A 26,060-nucleotide genomic window follows, 5' to 3' on the forward strand; every position below is an offset into this window, starting at 1 on the left:
TTTTTTTTTTTTATTATTATTTCTATTTTTTTTTTAACGTGTGCGTGGAAAGCACTGGGCTCCTGCGATCGGGGTCTGAATGAAACTACGTCAATGCCCGTGTCCGCACGTTGCACTGGAGGGAGAGACGGAGGGAGCACTTCGGCGAGCGCCGGGATTCGCGTGCGTGCCATTCGCCTGGTCCGCGGGCTCTGGGGGCTCCGCGGCGCTGCTCGCGCGCCCGGCCTCCCAGGCGGCCTTCTCTGAGCCTTGACATATCTCCACAGATGTCTGCTAAGCAGGAGCCTGGGCAAAGACATCCGAAATCCTAGTGATTTATACATACATATATCTTTTTTTCCAACCCGTTCCCATCCCCTCGGTGACTTGAAGGATTGGAGCAGCCAGAACTTAACGTTTCCGAAGACTTGGGATGTTTGGGTTTTGTTGTTGCTATTTTTCTTTTTTTTTTGAGGAAACTTGACAGAGGAACATATTTATAGTCCAAGTAAGTACTTTACAGAGGAAATATACTTTGTTTAACTTAAAAAGAACAAAAAAAAAGCAGTGTTGAGATTTCTAGCATAGAGCACGTTGGAGTAACGCTCATCCAAGGCTGCTTAGCAAATCATATGGAATTGCAGTTTTTACGGTGTGTGTCCGTCCGCTCCTTCACGTGCATGGTAGTTCAGCACCCAGGGGAAAAGCACCTGATCTTGCCCAAGTATGATATTTTTTAACATGTGTTTCAGCACCGAGGAGGAAATATTTCTAAAGTAAATATATAGTAAGTAATAAATGCGCGTCTGGAAGTGAAGTATTCACAGCGTTTTAATCCCTATTTATGCCGTGCATCTCAAACCGAGGAGGAGACACTGAGACGACGAAAGTACCTCCAGGACCCCGAGGACGCCCCCGCGTCACCATGAATGAAACCGTGCCCGATACAATAACTGGATTATAATTTTCGGTGTTAGTAGTTTTATTACCGTTGGCTGCTTTACTTTTTTGGGGTTCATCCTGCGCCTCTTCTTCCTCTCTCCCTTCCTCTTGCTGCTTCCTCCTGGAAATTATGGCTCATCCGGGGAGAAGAGGCTACGATAACCGGGAGATAGTGCTCAAGTACATCCATTACAAACTCTCGCAGAGGGGATACGACTGGGCGGCCAGCGGCGACCGCGCGCCGGCCTCCCCGGCGCTCTCCCCTCCTGCTGCTGCTGCTGCTGCTGCTGCTCCTGCTGCTGCTGGGACTCCCTCTGATCACACTGGGCCGGTGTCTCGGCACCCCGAGCCCCCCGGCTCGGCTGCTGCTAGTAACGAGGGCGAGGGGCTGCGCCCGGCGCCGCCCGGCGTCCACCTGGCCCTGCGCCAGGCCGGCGATGAGTTCTCGCGCCGCTACCAGAGGGACTTCGCGCACATGTCCGGCCAGCTGCACCTGACGCCCGTCACGGCGCGCGGCCGCTTCGTGGCCGTGGTGGAGGAGCTCTTCCGAGATGGCGTCAACTGGGGGAGGATCGTGGCCTTCTTCGAGTTCGGCGGCGTCATGTGCGTGGAGAGCGTCAACCGGGAGATGTCGCCGCTCGTGGACAGCATCGCCGCCTGGATGACCGAGTACCTGAACCGGCACCTGCAGAACTGGATCCAGGACAACGGCGGATGGGTATGTGCATTGGTACATGCGGCTCCCTTCCCTGGGTGTGCGGTTCCCTTCCCTCACCCGGGGCTGCGTCCCGGGGCCGCGCGTGTCCACGCGGAGGAGGATGGAGCTGCTCAAGCTGGGAGAGCGGAAGGCTTCGGGCTCGGGCAGCAGCCCGGGGTGAATGGGGAGGCAGGGCTGATCCCGCAGGCAGGTGCCTTGGAGGCCACCGTGCGTCTGGTTGGCGTTGGGTGAACGTGCTTAGCAAGTGAAGGGACCCAGCATCACTTGTAGCCGAAGGGAACGGGCAGCAGATGATCCTCAGATCCAGTGTTTGTGGCTGCGGTGACGGACAGAGCGGGATTCTGCAGCGTGTGCCGGGTGCGAAAGTCCTGCCTTTGTCTTGCCGCCAAACAAAGGTGCCCGGAGATGGGCAGGGGACGCGTCCGGGGTATTGTTCTGCGGGAACGGCTGCCTCCGGGATCTGGCGTGCACCTCGGGCGCAAAGGGCCCCGTGTTTCCAGAGCAGAACTCGCTTCTGGCCAGGGCTAGTTTTAGCATTGTCCGGAAAGGGAGGATTTCCACTTGTGGAAAACAGACAGCTTTTATACTTGTAGTCAGAGTGGTCTTCTCCCTGTCTGTCTCTCCAAAATAAATAACCACATTTCACTGGAAGGAGGTTTCTTTCCTTTTTCCTCTGTTAATTGATGCACTGTGATAAATGTGGTCCCTCAAACCAAGCATGTTGTGTGCTTATGATTTCGTTGTGATAGAAGGAAGAAACAGTACAAGTTTTTCCTGGAAAAGATGTATGTATGGGCTGAGACCTAAGTGCCCATAAGGCATTTAAGTGAGGTCACTTAAAATGGGCATACAGTAGGGCAGAGATTGATAATTGCAAGTTCTGTCTGCTATGAGATACAGTGAGTGCAACCAGTTAAGGAGCCCACCTGTGAGAGGTACATGTCCAGGAATACCGTGCCTGCTTCCCAGTTAATGTGGCCTATAAACTCTGTGTCTGTGAAGGGCGATCGCATTAGATTTTCAGCATTTGGTCTCTTCCGAGGTTAGTGCTGGCTTTGGTAACACACCTTCACTGACCATCTCTGTTAGGAGATGAAGGCGCTGCCTCCGCCTCGCTGAACCCCGCAGGCTGGTGGGGACCAGCATCCAGCATCTAGCGGCCGCCTGCACGCTGCCATCGTCGTGGAGAGAGCCGCTTTGGGGCCCCCTTCTCCGCAGAAATCCACATTGCACATCTCCCCAAAGGGTGCTGCGGACCTCTGCTGCAAGTTGCTCTAGCAGAGGATCATTCTCCCTTTCTCCTCTGCTTCTACAAAGAAGAAAAAAAAATGAGATTCCTGGGGCCAGAAGGGGGAGCAAAAAAAGTATGTGTGTGTGCATGTATGTGTATATATATTTCATGGCTCTGGAGCTAGTGGTTGGGACCACACTTGGGAGAGGGAGACCTACATTTGAGTGCGTACTGCACAGACCTCTGCTGAGGATGTGTTGTCTTTTCCCATGAAGCAGATACTGGAAAAGAAAATCCGTAAACAACCGAGGTTTCTGGAGAGCTCCACTAGTTAAAATGTGAGCAGCTAAAGGGTTAGGGATTTTAGGATTGCGCTTCTGGCCTGGGATGCCTAACTCGTGCGTAAGTCCCTGCTCAGGCTCGCATCCCGCTCGCGGAGTGGGGGCCCATGGTCTGCTCCGGAGCCAGGGAAGTCCTTCTGTTGCCTCCAGTGCACTTTGGATCCAGTCTGCAAGCATGTATTGTCCTGGGGGTGTGTTGTGTAAAGGACAATAATTAATAAAATCGAGAACGTGAAAAGGCAGGTGTTACCAGGAATGAGTGGCCAGATGAGGCAAATGCTGGAGCGGTTTCTCCACAGTTAGAAATAAAAGTAAATAAAAGACTATAAACACTGCCTGCTTTTAGAAGGAAAAGATGCTGCTTATCGACAGTCATTTGGTTGTTTATTGAGGTTTCCTATAAACAAAGGCTCCTGATTTTGGATGCATGTGATGCCGTTTACGGCCACGTGTTATTTGTAATGTACATATGGAAAAAGATGTGCAAAATATTACCCTGCTGCAGCTTTTACGTGTCTGTGCAGGGTGAACAGGTTGTACCTTTTGAGTCATATGATTATTAAGCACATAGAAAAACCTTTTGGGCTATTACAAAAACATGAAGACTAAACTAAAGTTTCAAATAAACCTTTGGGGATCCCCTCTTCAGGCAGAAGAGATCCAGAATGGCACAGGGTGCTGATTCTTTTTTCCTTTCCTGGTTTTCAAGATATGTCTGTGGAAAAGCAGGCTTTAATAATTTAGTGAAGAACTCTGTCTGCAGCTCGGCACTTCTTGCCATCTCCAGCATATGAACCTCATTACAGTCTCATAGATGGCTCTTCCTAAGGAGCCAGTGAGCTGCCATCTATTCACACTATGTAGGGCCTGAGCGTAGCTGTGGGCAGGATCTCTGCATCGCACGGGTTCCCCAACAACCAGCATCATGGGTCTGTGCAGCCTTCTCCTGCCTCGTGCTGTAACTCCCCTAGAATTAAAAGTTGTCAGAAGTTGTGTAGTAGATGTGCAGGGTTTAGGAAGGTAGCATCCCAGTTAGTCCTGGAGCAGAGCAAGCAAGCTGGAGAGCACACACTTTTAGACTATTGTCGGGGTCTAATGATCAGGTCTGAAATTTGGTTGAAGTGTCGTTGTTATTTATGTGTTTTGAATCAGCTCTCTGTATTCGCAATGCTTTCTGAGAAATAAAACCATAACTTCTTTACTTTATAAGGAAGAGGAGGAGGAAGCATAGCAAAGCATAGGTTGGGAGGGGAGGTACCTGGTGGAGTTCAGGTTTGAGCCGTCGCTGGACGAGCGCTGTTCCTGGTGCCTGGAGATGGCTGATGCCCCAGCAGTGCTCAGCCTCATGGTGTTGCTGGTGACCAAAACGTAGAAAAAGCCGCGGAATGCAACTGCCTATATGAAGGCTGTATTATTAGCTTGTGGTTCTGGTGGCAAATAAATGCAGCTTTCAAAGATTTTCACGTAGGTCAGGATACCGCAATATTGTACTTTGGCCTGATAACATCTTAATCACGTTACAAAAGAACTAAGTGGAGAAGCAGCTCATCTCTTCAATTTCGTGGTGCTTGAGTATAATATATGATTTCTGATTGACAACTTAATAGCTTCGTTTTGTTTTTTAGTGCCTGCTGTTTCAGTTGCAGAATGGCTGAGCAGTTTGGCGAGGACTAGCACGCCCTGTGACTTTTGAGTTTTGACTTGGGGAGCACTAAATGAGAAGGACCCGGGGGAGAAGCAAGCCTGTTTGGGAATAACAGGTTCTCTCCTTGGGCATGCAGCCTAAGGTGCAGCTTAGCAGTGCTCAGCTTGCAGGTCTTGCAGTGGCTTCATCCTTGAGCTTTTCAAGAAAAACTGGACTTAAAGGACACAAAGGAGGCATGAGCACCATCGTGTATGTGTAGACACACGTTTTTTTGACCATTTTGATCATTTGTTGTGGTTCTTTATTCCGTTCCACAGTCTGGGCCAGACACCCAGAAGGGATTTCGATGCATGAGGCGGTGCTCTGGCGGGACGTACATCCCCCATCTCCTCGATGCCTGCTGCACCGCCCCCGTAGCCCAAGTCCCTGGGTCCCTGCAGGCCTTCACTTAAGCAAGGGGGCAACTGCCCAGCATGGGGGCACAGGAGCACTGGTCCCAATGTGTGTCTCTGTGCCACGGGCACCCTCAGGGCCAGGCTAGCCTATGTGCTGTGCTGGTCCAGAAGCACAGCCAGGGGGAACTGCGCTTTTTTGCTGCTGGTCCTTGGCTAAAGCCCCCTCCCCAGGTAAGGGGAGGTTTTCCTTTTTGAGCCCAAGGGATTTTCACCCATTTTTCACTGTCGGGAGGCTGTTGCCTTTGCAGCGGCGGCCTCCTTTTCGACGCAGGGCTGCAATCTCTGCAGGGTGGAGGTATCAGCTGGCACAGGAGGAAGCGCTGAGGTTTCTGACTCCCGCTGCCCGGTGCATTTCCTCAGGTGACTCTCCACGGCACAGGGCGTAAACGCTGCCCGCACCGGCAGCCCGAGCTCAGCCTTCCCATCTCCCAGGCTGCCTGCCCTGCTCGCTGAGCTTCCTCCATTTTTCTTCTTTTCCTTTTTGCCTGGTAAATGATTAATTCTGCCTTGCAAGGTGGCACTCCCATAAAAGCGAGCGCGGGGAGCAGCTCCGACGCCCGTGGCCTGACCACTAAGGCAAGGCACGGCCGCCGCACCCGGCCGCGGGCGGTGAATATTGGCGCTATGGGGGTGCCCCTCATGCTCAGGGTACCCCCCGCAGCCGGCTCAGCGCAGGGCGCCGCACGCGGGAGCGTTTCGAGGCTGCGCGGGGGCCGCCTCGCGCTGCCGGCTCTGTCCCCCGCGGGGCCAACCCCGAGTCACTGTTTGACTCTCGAAAGGAAACGGTCTGACATCCACTCGGCGGGGTAAATGAATCGGCAGTTTCAAGTGCTGCACCTTCTAGGTCCTTCGCCAGTTTTTGTGGCTTTGTGGGTTTATAATCAAATTCTCAAAATGTTATCAAAATATTTTTCTTTTTGCTGTTGCTGAAGAGAGAGAGAGAGAAAGAAATGCATTGAATGGGGAATCTGTGCGGTAGCAGAGAGTAAGAGAACTGGGATAAAAAGAGAAAATCATCACCGTTTTCTAATCTCTTCTATGTACTACAGCTTGACGTGTAACTTGCAGTTATGTAAGGTAGTGTATTTTCTCAGAAGTCTTGCCTTTTTTTTATATATCTATAGGTATTGACCGTGACCTTTAAAATTTCAGAGCCACTGGTCTCGCTTATGGAGATGATGTCATTTGCCTTGATCTTGCAGAGAACCATAAAGTTCAAGCAGCAATCCTATTAAAAACTTTACTTTCAGTATTAAGGAAGAAGTTAGGTCTGTGCCTGTGTTAACGCGGGCCTCTCCAGAGCTCTGCCGAAAAGTAGGTAGCCTGGTTTATCTCATGTGCTGCTTGAAATTGGGAGTCGCACAGAGAATCACAGCATGGTTGAGGTTGTTAGGGACCTCTAGAGATCATCTAGTCCAACCTTCCTGCTCCAGCAGGGACACCCAGAGCACGGGGCACAGGGCGGCATCCAGGAGGGTTTGGAAGACCTCCAGAGAAGGAGCCTCCACAGCCTCCCTGGGCAGCCTGTGCCAGGGCTCTGTCACCCTCACAGGGAAGAAGTTCTTCCTCACATGGAGATGCAACTGGCTGTGTTTCAATTTGTTCCCATTGTCCTGTCACTGGCCACCAGTGACATTGTGTATTTCCCTCCCCGTTACTGATTCAGGTTTGAGGGCTGCCAGTGCCCAGTGACTTAGTCATAATCATCATCATAGCACTTGTTACTCGGTGGCAGCAAAACACATATTATTTCTGAGGGCTGTATCGTCCTTTTTTTTTTTTTTTTTTCCCATTTCATTTATAACATTAGGATGGATGAAGGTGTGTGGAGCCATAAATCCTCTGCTCCACGGCAGGGTAACATCCAGGCCTTCTTGGCAAATGCAAATACCGATGACAGATTTGAGGGATTTTTATTTTACTCTGGCTTTCAGTTTCATTAACAATCTGATTTTTTCTTTTTCTGGCTCCTGAAAGAGCATGAAACTTGATAACTTTTCCAAAGGCATCTGAAAGTCTGGAATTTATTTTTTGTTATTTTATACTAATCTTTGTTTGCTATTACAATTATTATATATCAATAGGCTTTGGTAAATTAATTCTCCTCCCTGGGAAGTTCCTTGAAGGTTTATGGATTTTTCAGTTAATGAGCAAGGAAACAAATCTGATTTTAGAAAGTGTTGCCATAGACTTTGCAGTCAGGGACTGGAAAGGGGACTTAATTAGACAATTGTACTTGGGTTTGTTCTGCATATGCTGCAAGAAAAATAAAGATTATATGAAAAATCCACAAGTTTTAAACTATCAGAAGAAAGCAGTCTTTTCTGCAACATCTAATTAACCTTTGGAAGTCATTGTCGTGGGAGAGCTTTGAGTTCAGATACTAAGTCAGAAAGGGGTAGGTATTTATGAGGGTAATGGGAACATTCATACTTATGTTGGAATACAATTGCTAGGTCAATCATACATTTTGATGAAGTAGGGGATAAATTTAATATTAGCCTCTGAAATTAGATCGCCAAGTGCTGAGGCGAGACCTTTCCCTGGAGTTTGTTATTTCATAGCTGTCTCTTGCACTGGTTCTCCTCTAGAGCACCTGGTGGGGGATGCTTGGAGAGCTGTAGTTCTGGACTCGACTGGCCTGGGAAGACATACTCTTTCAGCAAGTATTTTGAAAAAGTAACAGTGACTTACTGCAAAATGAGTCTATTGCACTGGTATGGAGAGATACAGCTGGCTCATCTGGCTCTTCTGAGGAGGGCTGTGTTCCTGGACTGCAGGGAAATTTATTTTTTACTTGATATTGGAAAATGATTTTATTAGAAAGTAATTGTAAATGCATTTGTTGTGTCTCTAATTGTACTCACATTGCTTAATTTACTCCTGCAGTAACATACTGGAGATCTGTTACACAATTCTCTTATTTAAGTTTAATCAAAAGAACTAGTGAACATATTCCAGCCATCACTTTATTGCTATTTTATTGAAGCTATTGGAACTATTTCCTATTGGAAAAGGATAAAGAATGATCCATAACTGGCTAACTGAAAAACCAGCTCGGTGGGTTTGGGGACATTTCAGCTGCTGATTTATGTATAGGTACCAGAAAGAATCAGTAAGAAAAGGTCCGGCTTTTCCCACCTAGCAACGCTAAGAAGCTATTGCCCAGGTATTAGAGAACTGTGAGTTGAAGCTTAACTTCCGTTTCTTGACTCTGCTGCTGGATATGCTGTATGATTTGGGGTAAATCATTAGGATCTCTTTTTCAGTCAACCCAGCTATGAAATGGATATGATTACTAGCCTGCACATTAACCCCATGGCTGTGAAATGTGCATGTTTCTCAACATGCCATCGTGCAAGTTAGGCTGATGTTTTCTAGTCAGAACAAAAGTTACACAAGGTGCAACATTAAACAAAAAGTCTGTCAGAATAATCTTAGGATTATAGTAATATTCAAATCTGTAGTATGAAGTTGTGTCATTGCTGGAGCTGGTTGGCCTAGGAAAGACCATAAAGTGAGTCAGATTGTGAAATAAGCTGGTAGTGAGAGTTGACTGGAGAAATGAGGTGGAAGAAAGAAAACCGTTTAAATGCAAGTTAGCCATAAACTTTTCTCAGATCTACTGTTTTGATGTGTTTAGCAAAACTACTAAAGGAAAGAGATTGACAAGATAAATTTTAGGTGTTGGTTTTCTGGTTATGTTTAGGAAAATGGTGAAGAGTGTGAGGGACTGCAGTTCACAGCTTCCTTTTTCTCCTTTATGTATCAGCATAGTTAGGCATTTAATGGATGAAATTTTCCTTCCTTCCTTCCTTTTCCATTCGCCCTGTATGTGCATATAAAAGCTGACGGCAGCATTTTAGTGAAATAAACACTGAGCCACATTCCAATCACATATGTGGAGTATCTTTGTGCACACGTATGCCTTTGCCTACATTCACAAGCTTTATGGAGTGCTCAGATATAGCTGCAGACAGAAGTAATCTAAAACACTTCATTTAAAAAAAGAAAAGAAAGGAAAAAAAAAAGAAAAAATACAAAATTCCTGTTGAGTGCTTTGGGGAGACTTGCTTGGGTCATTTGAAAGTCAGGATAGGTCCTACCACTGCCTAGCACAGAGTATCTCCTTCTGCTGCATGTAGAAGTCTTGCGTCGTGTCATTCATCTTTAAAGAAAATAACTCCTTTCCATATGAAAGCTCATCAAGTACTTAGAGCTTGGAGTATAGAATGTAGAGGGCTTTATTTCTGAATTTCTTTTTATTCTAAATCAGAAGGAGCTAAGAACAATTCAAAAAGTTCATATACAATAGTAGATGAGTAGGCATTTCAAATAGCAATCAGATGATGAGTGTTACAGGTTTGTAAAATTTGCTAAACTTCTCAAGAATGTATGCATAGCTCTGGTCAAAAAATAGCACTGAAAGAAATGAAGAAATAAACTCTCTCGTTCATAAGAAAAATAAATCTTATATTGCCCTCCAAGTTTCTGCAAGTTTTAGCTCAGTTAGAAGTGTCCAAAAATCCTTTACTGAAATCATCTGGCAAGCCACAGTAAATAATACTGTCTAAATATCTAATCCTCTGTCTCCTGATCAATGCAGAAGGGTCTGACTGTAAGTCAGAATGAAGCCTAACGTGTATCTTATTTTCAAGTTCTAGCTCGATCTGTTCCTTTCCTTCATGGCCCAAATGCACTGATGTAGAGCATCAAATAGCAACTCTTCTGTTGTGAAGTCCCAAGGACAGAAGCAACTTCCCTGTGAGTGGGCTGGAGGGCAATAGCAGGGTACCTAGGCATGGGAGGAAATAAGCCCAGCCATTTGAAATGCCAGGTGGCAATCGGGCTGCAAATAAATGAGCAACTCCAGCACTTGGTCAGGCTTCTTCAGTCCCAAAGACTTCCTGCTTGTGGTAGGAAAGTCGCATATTTGACTCTAGACACAGTTACAAAGTCCTTGCCTCCTTGGAGTCAACCAAAGACGTCCCCCACAGCAGTTTGCTGGAGACTGGGCTGTTTAGCTTAATGTTTTGCCATGTTTTGGGCACAGGGCTGAGCTGACCAGCCTCCGTGGGGCTTTGTGACCGATGAGAGGGAGCTCCTGCTCAGCTGTCGTGCCCGCACTGTGCTGGTGATGGGGAGACCTGCCAAGACATTTTACCTTGCCTTCCTTCTTACCTGCCAGAGGTGACTCTTCAACTGGAGAACAGTGTGTTTATTTTGCAAGTAATGGGAGGTTTTTCCTTGGTTTTTTTTTTTTTTTTTTTTCTTTCTGATCAGGAGAGGATGTTGCGGGGTGTTGTGTCTTGCAGGTCGGGCTTGTCAGAGCTGTCAGAGCACAGGCACATCGTTGCGCTGTGCGTAGGGGCTCTCGGTTTGCTTTAGAAAATGTGCTTTCCTTTTTCCTCCCTGTTCCCTCCTCTCCCGCCTGCAGACAGAAGTACAGCGCTCTCACCAACTAAACTGTTTAATTTTAATAACCGACCTAGAACTAAAGCTGACAGGGAGGAGAGAGAGGAATGCTTGCTTTCCCATGCCTGACAGTTGGAATGAACTACCTGCTCTCTTGGACGGGACGAAGCCTGTTTGTTCTTACAGACATTTCGATCCCTACAGAAATACCTCGCAGCCAGAAAATGCCCGAAACACTGGACACCTCTCACTGATGGCTGTTTTAAGAAGGCTGCGGGTGTGACGGAGGAACGCTGCCATGTGGTGCTCCCTTTCCTCCCTCCCTTTGGTCCGGATGCCTCGGCCGAGAGCGGCTCCTCGCCATGAAAGGCCGCTGTTGCCGCAGGGTAGACCTGGCCCCCACACCGGCGAGCTCCCCGTGGCGCTGCCCGAGGCTGCCGTGCGTGGCTGCAGGGCCCTGCTTCACCGAGCACTCGCTTGAAGCGACAGAGGGTGAATGATCAGTCAAATATTAAATAATTTCCCAGTGACTGACCACCTCTGATTCCGTAGGAAAATCAGCCTTCTCGTTTTGCCGGATTTCAGAGGAAAAAAAAAAAAATAATGGCAGTGCTCCCATTTCCTCCCCTCCTCCCTCAAGGCCTGCCACCCTTTTTATTAATATTTTTTCCCTCTCCCAGCGCTGTTATCCCAAAGGCGGATGGCTGTTCACGGGGCCTGGGAGCAGCGCTGTGCCCCGGGGCTGGTCAGGGTGTAGGACAGTGTGTGTTGGCCCTTGGGGTGACACTGAGGTCAGATACGTTGGCCACAGGAGGAGGTGCGAGGCCGAGGGCTGCGCCCCCATTTTGTGCAGGGTGGTGGGTGCTTTGGCAGGGCTCTCTTGAACCTCAAGGGTCCCTGCACCGTGCGCACTGCCACAGAATCACAGAGCGGTTGTGGTTGGAAGGGACCTCTAGAGACCATCTGGTCCAACCCCCCTGTTCCAGCAGGGGCACCCAGAGCAGGCGTCAGTCTCCAGTATTTTCCCCTCTAGGTGCACGAGCGACGTGCGTTACACGCTGTGGGGCAGTGAGGGGAGAGCGTGACCAGCTGCCTTCTGGCCTCGGCCTGGGGCTGGCAGCCCCGGTCTCCCGCTCTGCTTTAAAATCACAAGGTTTTGCAAGCGAGGTGGTGGGTGGCGGCAGCAGGGATGGGATTAGAGCCCTTGGCGCTCTCTTTGTGCCGCATATTTTTGCAGGTGGATGACTGCAATTATGCTTAGATGTGACAAGACTATAATGGCAGAAAAAAAAATCCCTCACTCTTCACTGGCTACAGCAAAACTTAAGTAAATGCCTCTGTCAGGGCTTGTGTTCCACTTTCCCTGTTTCTCCCCAAATCTGTGAAGGCAGCAACTGAAATCCGTGTGCTGGTTTCACTTTTAGAAATGTCAGGTCCCTGAAGTCCTGTCTTCACCCCAGGTTTTGGTAGATGAATAAAATGGAAAAAAAGGAATGCTTTGTATTTTGTAAAGTACTCCAAGTGATGGTTGGGGTCTTTTTTTCTTTTTTTTCTTTCCTTTCTTGACCTTGCCAGGAACTCTCTTAGATCCCCAGCGTTGCAAACACGGATATGATTACCTCTAAAATATACAAGTAGCCCCGCTGAAGTCACTGGCTTCCAGTGGAGCGGGATCAGAGGACTGAACCAGAAAGTGAAACTGTCTGAAAACAAAAATGCAACACAGAAGCCTTCTTTCATTTTCCAATCTGAGCATGATACAAAAAAGCAAACAGTTGGCACAAATGACTAATGCAGGTTTGCCAAGGTGTTGATCCAAAACATGCCGAATTCAACTATTTTTTTTGCACAAAGTTTGACAGGGTTTGCACCAGAGCTGTAGTGAGATAGGCACAAGTATTTTTTTAAGAAAAATGTTGTTTAAAAAATGTGGAAAATTCTCCTGTTCTGCCTCCTACATGTTTCTATTGTCAAACAGTCACTGATCTTATTTTAGACATGACCTTAGTGTTCTTTCCACAGTACGCAGGCTGAATGACATGTTATTCAAGTTCTCAGACAATATTATGATATATCTGCTTTTATATTTAGCCCTAACTTTTTATTCTCCTTATAAACAAACCCACCTAATACAACCACCACCTATCCAGGGAAAGTATTTCCATTCTGCTCGGTTTAATTTGGACAAATTTGGCATGAAAACATTCAATAGTTCCACAGTAACCTTTGCAACAGGATGCCTGCTGTGCTGACATGCAGGTCTAGAGCAAGTTGTACCATGTGCCAGGAAATTGCATTCTTAAGAAAAATCTAGACATAAATTTTGAACAGTCAACACTTACATTTTGAGAAGTCTGGCAGCAAGCTGTTATCTGCCTCATGGGTTTTGACTTTAATAGCTTTTTGCTCTCTGAGCTTTTTACCTTTCTGTCCTTTGTAGGGGCTGGACCTCTGTAGTCCAGCTGAGCTGCGCTTGGGTCAGGTGGAGGGAAGGGACAAGTAGCGGTTACTTTTCTTGTTGCTGTTACCCTTGAGTGCTCCGGCACTGCCCCTTGGAACACTTGGGGTGACTTTGTAGCTGGATGGGTGTTCACACGAGAGGTTGTTGGATTCCACCCTGACTAGAGATGGGGGCACTGCTGGACCAGGCTGTCTCAGGTGCCCTGGGACATGTCAGTTTGATAGAACATGGAGGAGGGACCGGAAAAGTGGCCTCACTCCAAGGTGGGAAGTACTTTCCCCTTCCTTGAGGTCCCTGAGTGTTTTCCTCTGGTTGCTCAAGTCCCTGCGAGCAGAGTGAGCAAATGTTCAGCACCTTGTGGATGAGCGTCTTTCCAAATTATTGCTTGCTTAGCCATAAGGCGGGGTGGCTTGTACTGAGTGCAGACCTTTCTGAAACCGGCGTTGCTCCTAATTAAGGCACCAGCAGCATAACTGGAAGAGTGACCCCTGGCCAAGACCCTCTTCAAGCGGTTTGAGCGTTGCACCAGTGGGATGAGGGGAGCTAGTTGTACAGGACTGCAGCTGCATCCCTGAATTTCGTCGCTAGGATATTGTAAGAAAAAGGGAAGAACTCCCCCAGCTCCTTGGGAAAGAAAAACCCCACTGTTATTTTGTGATGAGTTCAGTAAAGCGCCCAGCCAATTTAATCAGTAAGACATTAGATGGGTCTCGAGGAGAGGGCAGGGGCAGGAGGGGAGGTTTCTGCAAGTATGAACTCAAGGCAAAATGAAGGATTATGAAACCGTGTGAACTGAACCCCATCAGGGGAAGCTCGCTAGAGCCCGAGCCAGGAAAAATTATAGAGCTCTATAAATAGCTAAATTGAATGCATTTGTGTGAATGTGGATGTGATGCGCACATGTATCTATGAGGTCATGTGTATAAAAGAAATACAGTAGTACTTAATGTGGTGGTGTTTTTTTTTATGTAGTGGAAAATGTTTTAATGATTTTTTTTTTTTCCTAGAGACAGTACATTATGTTCTGTCCTTAGGGCCAAAAACACAAACTGCCTATTTTCATGAGGAATCCTACAGAAGGAGGAAGGGAAAGTATTATGCAGTGTAGCAAGGGTATAGTAGCCATTCCACAGCGATTACACATCCAAGCAAAGACTGCACAAGAAAACTCAAAAATATATTAGAAGCGGAAAACAAGATGTGTGAAGTGTTTCCTATTCCCTTCCCACACTTGTGACAACGGAGCGAACAGAGAGGCTGTTGTGGAGTTTTAAATGCAAGCGCTGGTATTTGTTACTAAGAGCATGCTTCAGTGGCAGGTGACAAACGTGTTACGTACACACGCACGGTAGTGAGAGGACTTCCTGCGCTTATTAATTTTGTTCCCTCAAAACTTTCAGTTGATTTGCAGTGTGTTAGAGGTGCTAGAGCAGTCACACATGGAACAGAAGTGCCTGGAAGCTCTAAATCACACACCAGACCTTCCCAAGTTAGCATAGCCAAATTGAATCGCAGCCTGAGTGGCACCTTAATTACAGTACAGAACAGCTTTTAATTTTGTACCTGTGGTGTGTGATCCAAAGTCTGACTCTCCGTTACGTTTTACTACCTGTCATTCAGCCTGTGGTGGTTGAATGGTGAGTGAAATCAATCGTCTGGAAAAAAAGGGTCTTTTTAATTTGGAATTTAAATAAATAAAAGAATCTGTACAGTTGTTCAGCTTGATTTAAGAGCAAGATGCAGTCTGGGGTGTAATGCTCTCATACCACAAGGGAATTAAATTTGTGTTCAAGTCTCCTTTGCCAGCTTGTTTAAACGTTTATGATAACATCAGTAGCTTGGTAAATGATGTAATGGGAGTTAAATCAGGATGACCAACATAAACATCTGTCAGTGCATGTGAACTTTTGATGTATGACCCTAGGGCCTCGTGCAGCAGTCATTTTTTTGGCAGTCTTTGGACGCCAGAGTCACTAGAGGTTGCAGGATCACACAGTGAAGAAGATATATGCTATGTACTCTATGTCATTAGCAAGTGATTGGGTACGTGATCTGGTTGGTTCATATCTGGTGTAATGCTTGGAAATGCATCCCTTCCAGTGACTCATGGTGAGCAGAACTCATCCCCGTGCTGAAATTAAGTGCAAAGCATCATCACCACTGTGGTTCTCAGAATAAATCTCAGGTAGCATTTAGTGATGCATAGGCTTGTGATGGCCCTCTGCTGAGGACTGTTCAACAGAGAGAACTGGAAAAATTCTGGGTACCCCCCTTAAAAAGAAATTCAGGGACTGATTCATACCCAAAATGTCAGAGGAGTCATTTCTTACGCTCTGATTATGATGGTTTTATTTTCATGCAACATCATTTTGTCATCATGTTCTTGCCTGGATTTGTAATTTTCTGAAAGTAAGCTGTTTAGTATGTCCATGTTCCTCGTTAATCCTTTTTTTTTTTTTTTTTTGGAGAGATTCATATGGGAAGTTAATATTATCTTACACAGATCGGCGTGTAGGTTACTGAATGTATATGCCTCCACAGAAATGAACAGGAAGGATATGAGAAAAACACGTTGCAGAGGAAAGCCAGAGCTGCCTTAATTCTGCCTGGCCCAAAGGCTATATTTTGGATTAAATTGTGCTTTGAAGGTGAAGCCTTTGGCAAAAGGGTAAAACCTGTGTGAAACACCTGAGTGAGCCATGGGGCACGGTAGACAGAGCTGGTTCTCCTGATGCTTACTGGAGCTTTGAGGTATATCATGGCTTGATGTATGTCATAGAACATGATGTATGTATATATGTTCCATGCAGATCATGGCTGAACTTAATGACTGTGCTTGCGTCCCAGATTTTGTTTGGCAGTGTGGGAAAGCAGACTCCTCTGTCTTCTCTGGTGTGATCACACAAGTACATGACTCTATCCAAACTTAGGTCATCTGCTCCTTTCTTCTCACTTTGGATATTTTAGTGGCTCAGCAAGTGGCAAGTGGTAACCTCTGGCATTGCGTGCCTGGATTTCCCATGCATTTCTGTTGGTGGCTGACCTGGAAAGGAGAGAAAAGTCTCCTCCTGGTGAGAACCAACAGCCGTTCTCTGGGGTCTGGGTCATCGTTGGCAGGCACCGTCATGGAGAAGACCAGCATGGGGGCTTGAACCTGCCTGAAGACCATATGTTCTCATCTGCCTCAAGAAAGATGGTGCTTTAGTATGTCAAGTTACATGAACTATTTCTATTCCTATTTGCATGATATCCTTGCTGTTATAAACATGACTGTTTCCACAAAAGAAAGGCATATTTTAATATCTTACCCCTTTTTAATCACTTTAAGGTCCTGAATATTTATAATTTCCTTCAAAATAAGTCTTTTTTGTCTTAAGTACATTGAGATAGCAAAATTAGATATCTCATTTCCATGACTTTTCAGAAAAGACCTGACAGCCTCCCTTGCTTTTCATTATGAATATAATCTAGATTCTGTTTACAACAAGAAGAAATAATAGTTAGATAGTATTCTAGAATTATTAGGATTTTTTAGAGATGAAAGGCAAACCTTTCAAGCACATGTCTTAAGCTCCACTACTTTTATATACATTTTTAAAAATAAATACAAATATAAGCTAAAATAAATAAACTTTTGCTCTTTAAGGAGATACTGTCAACTTAAAAAGAAAGAAAAAACAAAACCACACACAGTTAACTTGGTATGTTTGAAATACAAGTGCCAGAATAGCACATGATTAATGTAAATGAGAAAGACGACTGAAGAAAGACCCTGCCTTTCATAGACAGATGTGTGCACATGCACCACACGTGCATAATTTGATTTTTACAAAGTATACTGTCAGGTTCGCTGTTTAATCAGTTTTCTCTTTTATTTGTGAGCTGCTTTATATAAAAGGAAACTGCTTGTAAAGTCAAGCTTTTTAATAATTCATTCAAAAATGATTAGAGTTCAAGGGGAAAGATGTTCCTTTAAATGTCTGAGCCAAGTAGGAAAAATGCACAAGTATCAGAGCATGAAAGGCAGCAAGTATAATGCTTACGTTAGGTACTGTATAGTTAAACTCCCCTGCAGGACCTAAAAATTAGGCTTAAAATGAAATGTCAATATCTCTATTTGGCTACTCATCCCATTGGCCAAAATTGTTTGTCCTGAATCTCAAAAAATGCTTTCTTAGGCAATAATGTTATTTCTTCTGTCTTCAGAGGAATTCACAGAGACAGATTCCCCCCCACACACACCACCCCTTATCTTTAAACATTAATTTACAAAAAATACAAATACTTTAATAAGAAGTATGATTTTTGCCCTTCCACACATTGCATCTTCCTGAAACAGGGCTGAAAAACTACACTTGGGACTCATTAGTGGTTTTCTTGCCAGTGGTGATGTTAACTTTCTGCCCAGGCTGTCCTCTCCTTAATATCCCAGCAGCAGTCCCTGGGACACGGCCTCCATTTTGAGCTCCACGCCGGTGCTGGGCCCGGCTTTGCTGGCAGGGCTGAGCAGGGTGTTGGGTCTGTGGTGCGAGGCCGCGGCGATGCCAGGCAGGGCCCGTGCGGTCGGAATAAAAACACATGAAGATGGTGCTGACCGCTTAGGCAGCGCGGCCTTCGAGGGAGCTGTGGGGTGGGCCTGGCGTGGGGCAAGCGGCAGCGCCGGGGGCCAGCGTGGGGAAGCCTTTGAGCCCCGGCTACAGTTGCGCCTCTGCCCGTGGGAAGCGCTCGCAGGCGCTTTCTTGTTTCATGTTTTCCCTCCGCTCTCTTGTGCAACAAAACAACTACCAAGGGCCTGGATTCAACAATGTGTTTAGACTTGAGGCTTCCCTTTGAAATCACTGTCAACACTTTCCTCACATTCGGCTGAAAGAGTGAAGTCAATAGCACGCGGGGGCTCTGACACAGAAGACGGCAGCCTCCGTGCTCTACAGCCGCTAGTCTCCAGACCTGTCTGCTTGGCCCCCAAAACCCTGCTGCTATGAGAACATTTCCTTCACCTCCTTTGCTTTCCAGAAGCAATGTAGCCAGCTACACAAACCAAATTTCCAGTGCTTTCTGGTTTATGGCTTTGCAGGCGCTACTCAGAGCTTGTGGGGTGAGCAACACCTTTCACATTTTGGTGAGGCCTGGCTGGGACAGGCTGCACTTCCCTTATGCAAAGCAAAGATATTTGCATATGCTTAGCATGCTGACTGTCCTTAGGGACACTGCTTGCCTGGTAGCTTGTCACTTGTTTTTGCCAAGCCACTCTTGAAGGAGTGGCGTGTCGTCGTCAAACTTGGTAGGGTGTGAGGATACTGCTAGTAGGGGTTTGGAGGCCAAAAGGTGATGGAGGCATGAAGAGGAAGGCAGACAGCACACATCAAATAGGACTCAGGTAGCAGATCCAAGAATACTGGAAGATCAGTACTTGCAGGAATGGTCAAATCTGCCTCGGTTATGGAAAGATGGAATTCTATTTCTTGAGCTGGAATGGCCTTTAATGCAAGCCCCTGATGTCACGTGAGCTGCTTCAAGTATAAAGTCTTGATATATCAGGATGGGAGAGAGTTTGACACGTCCCAGAAGTGTCACCGTGATGGAAAGGCAGCTGATAATGACAGAAGGAGCATGGACCTGGCGGGATTCCTGGTTTTCTGAGTGGGATGGCTAAGTGGCAGCTGGCCATGGTCTGCAAGAGATACATTTTGATGCTAGGTATGGTGCCAGTAGATGGTGCTGAAGAATGGATAGCATAGTTCGTGGGTTGCAAGGACCCATTAAGAGTTCTTCCTTGGAGGCTATTTCACAGCTCCATGAATGCTGGTCTTTGTAGGGAGGTCATAGCAGCAGCTCAGAGCAGTCTGGGTGCTAAGGTCTGGGCTGGACATGTTATTGAGTAAATCTCAACTTCAGAGTCTCCTGTTGAATTGAAGATGTTTTGTGTCTCAAAATTCTTGATGTTGCTAATGTAACATTCCTGTACTAAGCATGCTCTAAAATAGCTTACTAACTGGCAATAAACAGTATTATTTTAATGGCTTATCATAACACCCAACAGCTGCTCATTTTCAGAGAAAGACCAATATTTATTGCCTTGTGTTATTGCTGTGGTGCTCGTCTGTCATGTACTGCCTTTTCTCAGAAGGTTCGCAGATCTTGTGGGTGTGATCTCATTTCCAGAAAGAAGATTCTCACTTGACTTTGGTATAATTTGCATTTTGTCCTAAGCCACAATTTTCCACCTTGGTTTGTGTCCTCATTGCTACAGATCAGAAGTTCTAGAGTTCGTAAGTGGGTAGGTCATTACTATAGCATTTTCCAGTTAAGGTAGGAAAGCATCTACATTAGAAAAAAAGTGTATTTTTTAATAGATTCTGTGTTTTATAAGTTCAATTATGAGTGATTTTCCACTTTTAGCTTTTAATGTTAAGTCTAAATTGGCCACAGGAAAAAGATGCTCTGCCTTCAAAGAAACAATTAGGCTGATTTTGTTCTTCAGATTCGTGGAAAACAGTTGTGGGTGTAGAAGTAGCTATCACACTTTCTTCCATGCTAGCATGCAGCATTTGGGTGTGTGCTGGATACTTTTCTTGTGTGGGAGTTTGGAGGCAATGAGCAGCTCTAGAAGTGTGTTGGTATTTCTAGAGGTGCACGTTTGCTGATATACACTGATAAATATTTGCAGGACATTTTGAAGGCAAAAACATGGTTACCACCACTGAATTAGGAAAGATCTTTGAAGATCTTTGAAGACCAGGAAAAGCAAGTGTTATGTGAAAATATATGAACTGAACTTAACTCTTCAGTATGTCTTAATATTTTTTATTCAATGTACTTTCATAATTAAGTTTAGAAAACATGATGGTATATTTAATATACTTGTTTGCATGATAACTTTGTACATGAAGATAGAATATATATGCAAAAAGAATGGGCTAATTTTCTGAGTGAGAGTTCAGTTTTTATGTGTGAATAAGCATGCTCACGTCAATAGGCATAATGTGTGTGTGTGTGTGTGTGTGTGTGTGTGTGTGTGTGTGTGTGTGTAGAGTGACAGGACGTGAAAATCACAAGTGATTTGGTTGTATCCAAGCTGGAAAGTGGTGTCCTCAAAAATGCAGGGCAAAACTGCTGGCAGAACTCCATGGGAATCTTTTGGGAAAGCCACAGTGGTGCTGCCAGCCAAGACTCTGCGCCCTGATCCTTCAGGTTGTGCAGAGAACGTCCTTTGGATTTACCAGCAACTTTTCAGACAGCTGATGCAAGCCAGTCAGCTACCATCTGCCGTCCATATTTGACACTCAAAAACCTGCACTGAGGTGGCTAACATATCTTACTAGTCCATAATTTCTTATTCTTGGTGACAGATTTCCCAGATTTCTTGTCTGCTCACGTGGTATTCAAAACCAGGTATAGAGGAGCATCTATTGAGCTTATTCAGTGTCCTGAATAATAACTTAGTGTTGTTTGGGAAAAAGGCTGTCTTGCTCCTGAGCTCTAGTGTATTGTGCTTCAGCTAATCAAGGAGAAAAAAACAACGCAAAACAGAGGTGTTCAGAAATAGCTTCCCTTCAGTAATCCGCCATAAGGACAAGCCCTGTTCTTCCACTCAACACAGTGGATGTGCTACAGGCCTGTTGGTTATTTTGGGGCTAAATGGTGTTTTATTTAGATTGATAGTCAGCTGATGCTTTGATTATTTTTTCTGAAGACCTTTCTTCACAGTTTATGTAACTTAGTGGTTGTCTGAAGGGTGGCTTCAGAAACATTTAGTTTGGCAGGCAAACTGAACAAGCTTTGTTTAAATAACCAAACAGGTACAGAAGGCTATTTGATGTTTTAAATTGTCAACAAATGATGTTGCCTATGTATTTTTAGCAAAATCTTTGCAAGCTTCCTACTGCTTCAAAGTACAAATTCAGAATTCAGAGTTGGTTTGAGAGGATTAAATGTGCTAGGGTACAAGTGCTCATATGGGAGTGCTGTAGTTTGCCTTGGGCAGGCGTTGACTGGCTTGCAGACAGCAGCAGGACCACTGCAGAAGCCTGTTTCTCTTCTTCTGGCCTGCTGATAGCTCCAACCCTTTCAATGAATACAAGAAACTAGCAAAGATCGGCTTTGTTGTGGTGTGGTGGATTTCATTAGCATCTAGAAGAGAAAAGCAGTTAATTTAAAAGCTCTCCAGTCCCTCTTCCAGCGCAGGCCAATTGGTTTTTCAGAAAGTCGTTCTTTGTGCCTGCTTCTGGACAGTTCCCACAGCATATCTTCTGTTTGAACTTTGGACAGTGCGAGAAGTCATCTTGAGTAATACTCCTTAAACCTCGTGTTCCTCCTGCCTTCCTCCTGGCCGGGCTGTGGCACCTTTGCCGAGGGGCCAGCAGTTTCACGGGCCTGTGGAGGATGTGGGAGAGGAGCTGCAGAGCAGAGAAGCTGCTGGGCTCCAGCCCCACTGCAGCCTCTGTCAGATCACACACGCTGCATCTGTGCCCAGAAGACCTGTAGTGCTCATATGGCTTTCTGCAAGGGATGCAGGTGCTTCAGTACGGTCACTTTGCAGAGGCCTTGTTGCCCTTTGGCTCTTTTGGTCTGGAGTTAGGGAGGCTTAGGAAGCCTTCTTGTTTATTGTTCCCTCTCTCACTTTCACATGGCTTTTTATTGAAGGCCTGGGCACTTCTTAAGCAGAGTGTTAAATTCAACATTCTTTTTAAATTAAATGTACTGGGGTGACCTAATCAGATGCTAGCTGGTTGACCACAGGAATGGGAACCATGATATTCTGTAATCTAGTTTAACGTTAATTCACTCCTTGACCTTAGGCAAGCTGCTTAGTTTCTGCAGAATGGGGAATAATAATTCCTTTGAAATGTTGACAGTAAAGTGAATAAATAAGCAAGTTTTGCTCCCTGTGGATCAGGCATTTTAATTTTAAAAGCAACTTTGGAGCTTCCATTCTGTCAAATGACTTAGGAGTCATGGGATGTAGCACGGGTTTCTGGAGCGCTGAGGAGTTTACGTCTTCTCGAGCACCGAGCCCCATCTCTCCACTTTCTGTTGTGTGAGGGTTTTTCTGAGGGTTCCTTGGTGGCCTGCAATGATTGTACTGTTTGCCATGTCAGACCTTGTGGCATGTAGACACTAGACAGAGGGAAATCTCATTTCCCCATTCACAGGGAAATGTAGTCCTTAATTCCATCAGTGTTTTCAGTTTAGAAGGACTACATCTTATACCAAATAATGGTATTCATGAACCAACCTCCTTGGGGTTGAGTGCAGCAGTAGCTTCATTTGCTGCTGGTGAATTTTCCTCTTACGCTTTGCCCGAAACTTCCAGCGGAGTCAGAAGTGGTCAACCTGCTGCTCAACATCGCAGTGACAAAACACCTGGTGACAGCAGAGCGACCTTTAGAGTTTTTCATTTTTCAGTTGTGTTTTTTAAGCTTTGAAGTGCCATTTATTTTTTATGTGCATTGACACCTGGTATTTTTCAAGCCACCTTTTTATGTGGTGGGAATAGCATTAACATGTATTAAAGTCAGAAAAGCCTGAGGAAACAGTTAGAAGCTATTCCCCAAATGTAAATAATTTCCTAAATTTTGAGCTCTAAAAGGCTGATGTATTTTAAATTGCTTTCCAGAGTGCAAAATGAAACTCTGCGTGGCATTTAACCAACAGTTTACAGAGGTGCTAGTTATTCCACTTGGCTATATTTAGGGGGCCAGGAAACAACAATGACAAAAAAAATAGCTAAACATTCTTGCAAGAATTAAAGGAACAGTCTCAGCTATAAAACCAATGTCTACAGCAAAAAGACACAGCTGCTAAATGTTACCAAATCATAATAACTGTGACAGAGTTACATCCCAATCTTTCTTTAAGACATCTTCGCCCATGTGAAGGCCTCTTGATTTAAACAGGACCCTGCTGGAGCACACGGGTTTATATTAGAGGATCCTGGTAAAACCGGGCTGCTAGTGTAAATCAAGACTTATTTTTGCATTCCAAAGGGCAAGAAAGGTCGTATGAGAGGATGTATAAACAGAAATGAGATGTAAGATGGGAGAAGTAAGCATTACACTGAAACTGCACCAGTAGAGTCTCGGGTGGGAGACCGTGTCCAGCTTTGATCAGAGAAAAAAGAGGTTGATCAGCCTGAGAGAGAGGCCGAGGGATAGCAGTGAGAGGAGGAACATAAGCTGCGAGGAAAATCAGAGCAAACAGAGCTTGTTTGTGCTCATAAGAGAATGCAGAAGGACGACGGGGTGAGCCTTGAAATAAATAGGCGAGAGGCAGACGCGAGCAGAAAAGGAAAGGGCCAGGAGCAGAAGTGTCACCAGGGCCATAGACACAGCGTATGGACCACCCCGTGGTTATGGGGACAGGGCAGAAGCCCTCCATGATTTCCTGAGGGAGGTCACTGCTACTTTTTTAACTTTTTTATTTTTGTTCCCCAGGGACCCCTGCTTAAGGAAAGCTGGGTGGGTTCCTAGCCAAGATGCAGCAGTAGATCTGATGCAAGTAAGTGGACATAACTTGCCCCTCCTTTGGAGCAAATAAAGTAGGTGAAGTAACTGAAGCTAATGTTTTGTACTCCTCTTTATGAAGTGATGTAACTTTTACCAACCTTTAAAATACTGATCGTGCATGAGTCAGTGTTTCTCCAGGGCTTTGGTCAGCTGTTCCAGTTTACTGGTCTGGAATCTCACTTTTAGCAGGCGGTCTCCCTGAACCTCCCCTCATTTGTTTAAAACCTACATTACCATCGTTATACCAGGACACTAACAGCAAGGTTGGGAAGCCTCTGTGCAGATGCTGCGTAAATATCTGGGGAGACAGAGCACCTGCTTCTGTAGGCCTGTGGGAAAGCTGGTTTCCTCCCACAGGAAGGCTCACGGAGGCTGCGATTCCTTGCTGGAGCACGTTTGTAGCTGCAGGTGCCCTGTCCTACACCCAGGCAGTAACGGTGGGCAGCTCCTAGCAGGGCACACGGGGCTTGAGCTTCAATGTGGCAGATGAGAGGGCGCCCGGTGGCACAGCGGCCTCGTCTGTGTTGTAGGACGAGGGCAACCTGCGGCACTCGTCCCCACTCCACGTCCTCTGGCACTGCCAGGAGCACAGCCCGGGGACGATGGTGTTAAAGGGAGAGCTCACAGTCCTTGGCTTTCTCCTCATCATTCCTAGCCATCCAACAGGAATAAAAACCAGCACGCAAAAACACCCCCTTGGCTTTGTCCCATCTTGTGCAGGTAGGGAATGGCCACCCTCCCCTGCCCATCCTCTCGGCCACCCTTGCCACAAGCAGGTCAACAGGAGTGGTAAAGCACCTCTCATTAAGTCCCTAGCCGCTTGCTGGACTGATTTACTTGTAGTTTTTAATAATAGGAGGTTATTTTGTTAGCAGCTTTACTTTCCAAGTCTCTTCCCCTTCCAGCACCCCTAGGTACAGCTCTACTGGATCAGTTACCATCTGCTCCAGTGTTTGCATTTAGCCTGCAGGGCCTGTGATCTCAGAAATATTTCCTGTAAATGGAATCTCTCATGCCAGGCCTGTCACACAATAGATATATAATTGGATAAAACCTAAACTGAAAACAACAAACAAAAAGAAGAAAACTACACGTTGTGCCATACACAGCGCGTGAGGCTGTCCAAAACGGCATACGCTCCTTGTTTGTGTCTGAAGCTGCTCGAGTACATCTTTCCTACTCCCTTTTTCTGTTTAACAAAATAAAAAAAAAAAAAAACTTATTTCCATGGTGCATTTTTTTCCCCACTTAAGAGCCGACTCGAGCAGTTTGCTGAGCTGAGCAGGGCAGCATGCGGCCACAACAAGCCTGTTTTTGCTTCATTTGAAGTCAGGATCTCGGCCTTGGGCAGTAGGTAGGGTCTGCACGGCATGTGCAGGTCTTAAACCCAGCCTGGAGGCCCCTGCGGGCTCTCCCTGAACGTTTGCAGCTTCGGGATTGGGGATCTGGGACAGGAGCTGGCCCCGAGCTGGGACGAGGCGTCTTGCCCAGCGGGTGCCTTATTCCTTTTTTATTCCCTTTGCATAAGGAGCCATCCTGTGTCCCCAGCGAGTGCAGCCCTCGATGGCGGCCGGTGCTTTCCACCCTCTCTGTGAAGTGCCAGCTTTTTGGCAAGGAAATGGAGGTGACGTGGAACATCCGATAAGATGAATCCAGGCCTAAACTGCAGCAAATTTCTGATACAGTAAATCAGAAATTGATCACTGCGATTTTCCCTTTGCTCATACTGGGAATTTTCTTGATCGTCATTGCAAGCGCGAATTGCCCAAGTGGCATCCATGGAGCTATGCCAGTAGTAATGAGCTTACAAATATATTTTCTGTTTTGTTGGAGGGACTGCAAATGCTGTACACTAGTCATAGCATGCAAAAGCTACTCAGAAATGCACTGCAGAACATCAAAAAAGGAATTGAATTCAGCTTCAGTCAAGACCAGTAATTGGTTTTTATACTTAAAAAAAAAATCCCCAACCAAAAGCTGCTCATCTGTCTCTGGAAGATAAAAAAAAGCCCTGAGTTTGGATTTGAGTGCCCTCCCTTAAAGTAGTAACAGTAATCCTAATAAAGGGACTGATTTATAAATTTTTCCCAACAGACTATGCCGCAACGTTATTCAAATTTAGGCTTATTTATGACAAATGTAGTCTAAAGCACCAGCTATATAACCTTGAATCCTTTTTTAATTCCAACATAAAAGGATTACATTTTATCACTATTCCTTATCTCCTCACATTCTGCCTTTTTTCTTGCATCATTTTTTGAACCTTCAAAACATCTCTTCTCTTCTCTTCTCTTCTCTTCTCTTCTCTTCTCTTCTCTTCTCTTCTCTTCTCTTCTCTTCTCTTCTCTTCTCTTCTCTTCTCTTCTCT

The 26,060-nt window shown here is 45.8% G+C and overlaps 1 protein-coding gene across 1 annotated transcript in view; it reads left to right on the forward strand.

The window, feature by feature from the left end:
• The first annotated feature begins 11 nt into the window (after window positions 1–11).
• The window catches only part of BCL2 (BCL2, apoptosis regulator), an 87,151-nt gene continuing 61,102 nt past the window's right edge, over window positions 12–26,060 (forward strand). Inside the window, exon 1 of the mRNA XM_026034558.1 lies at window positions 12–1,639. Within this exon, the coding sequence (XP_025890343.1) occupies window positions 1,052–1,639 (588 nt within the window). The 5' untranslated portion in view covers window positions 12–1,051. The remainder of the gene's footprint in view (window positions 1,640–26,060) is intronic.

This window comes from Nothoprocta perdicaria, unplaced genomic scaffold, assembly GCF_003342845.1.
Source record: "Nothoprocta perdicaria isolate Ctin4 unplaced genomic scaffold, notPer1 scaffold_147, whole genome shotgun sequence".
Taxonomy (NCBI): Eukaryota; Metazoa; Chordata; class Aves; order Tinamiformes; family Tinamidae; genus Nothoprocta; species Nothoprocta perdicaria.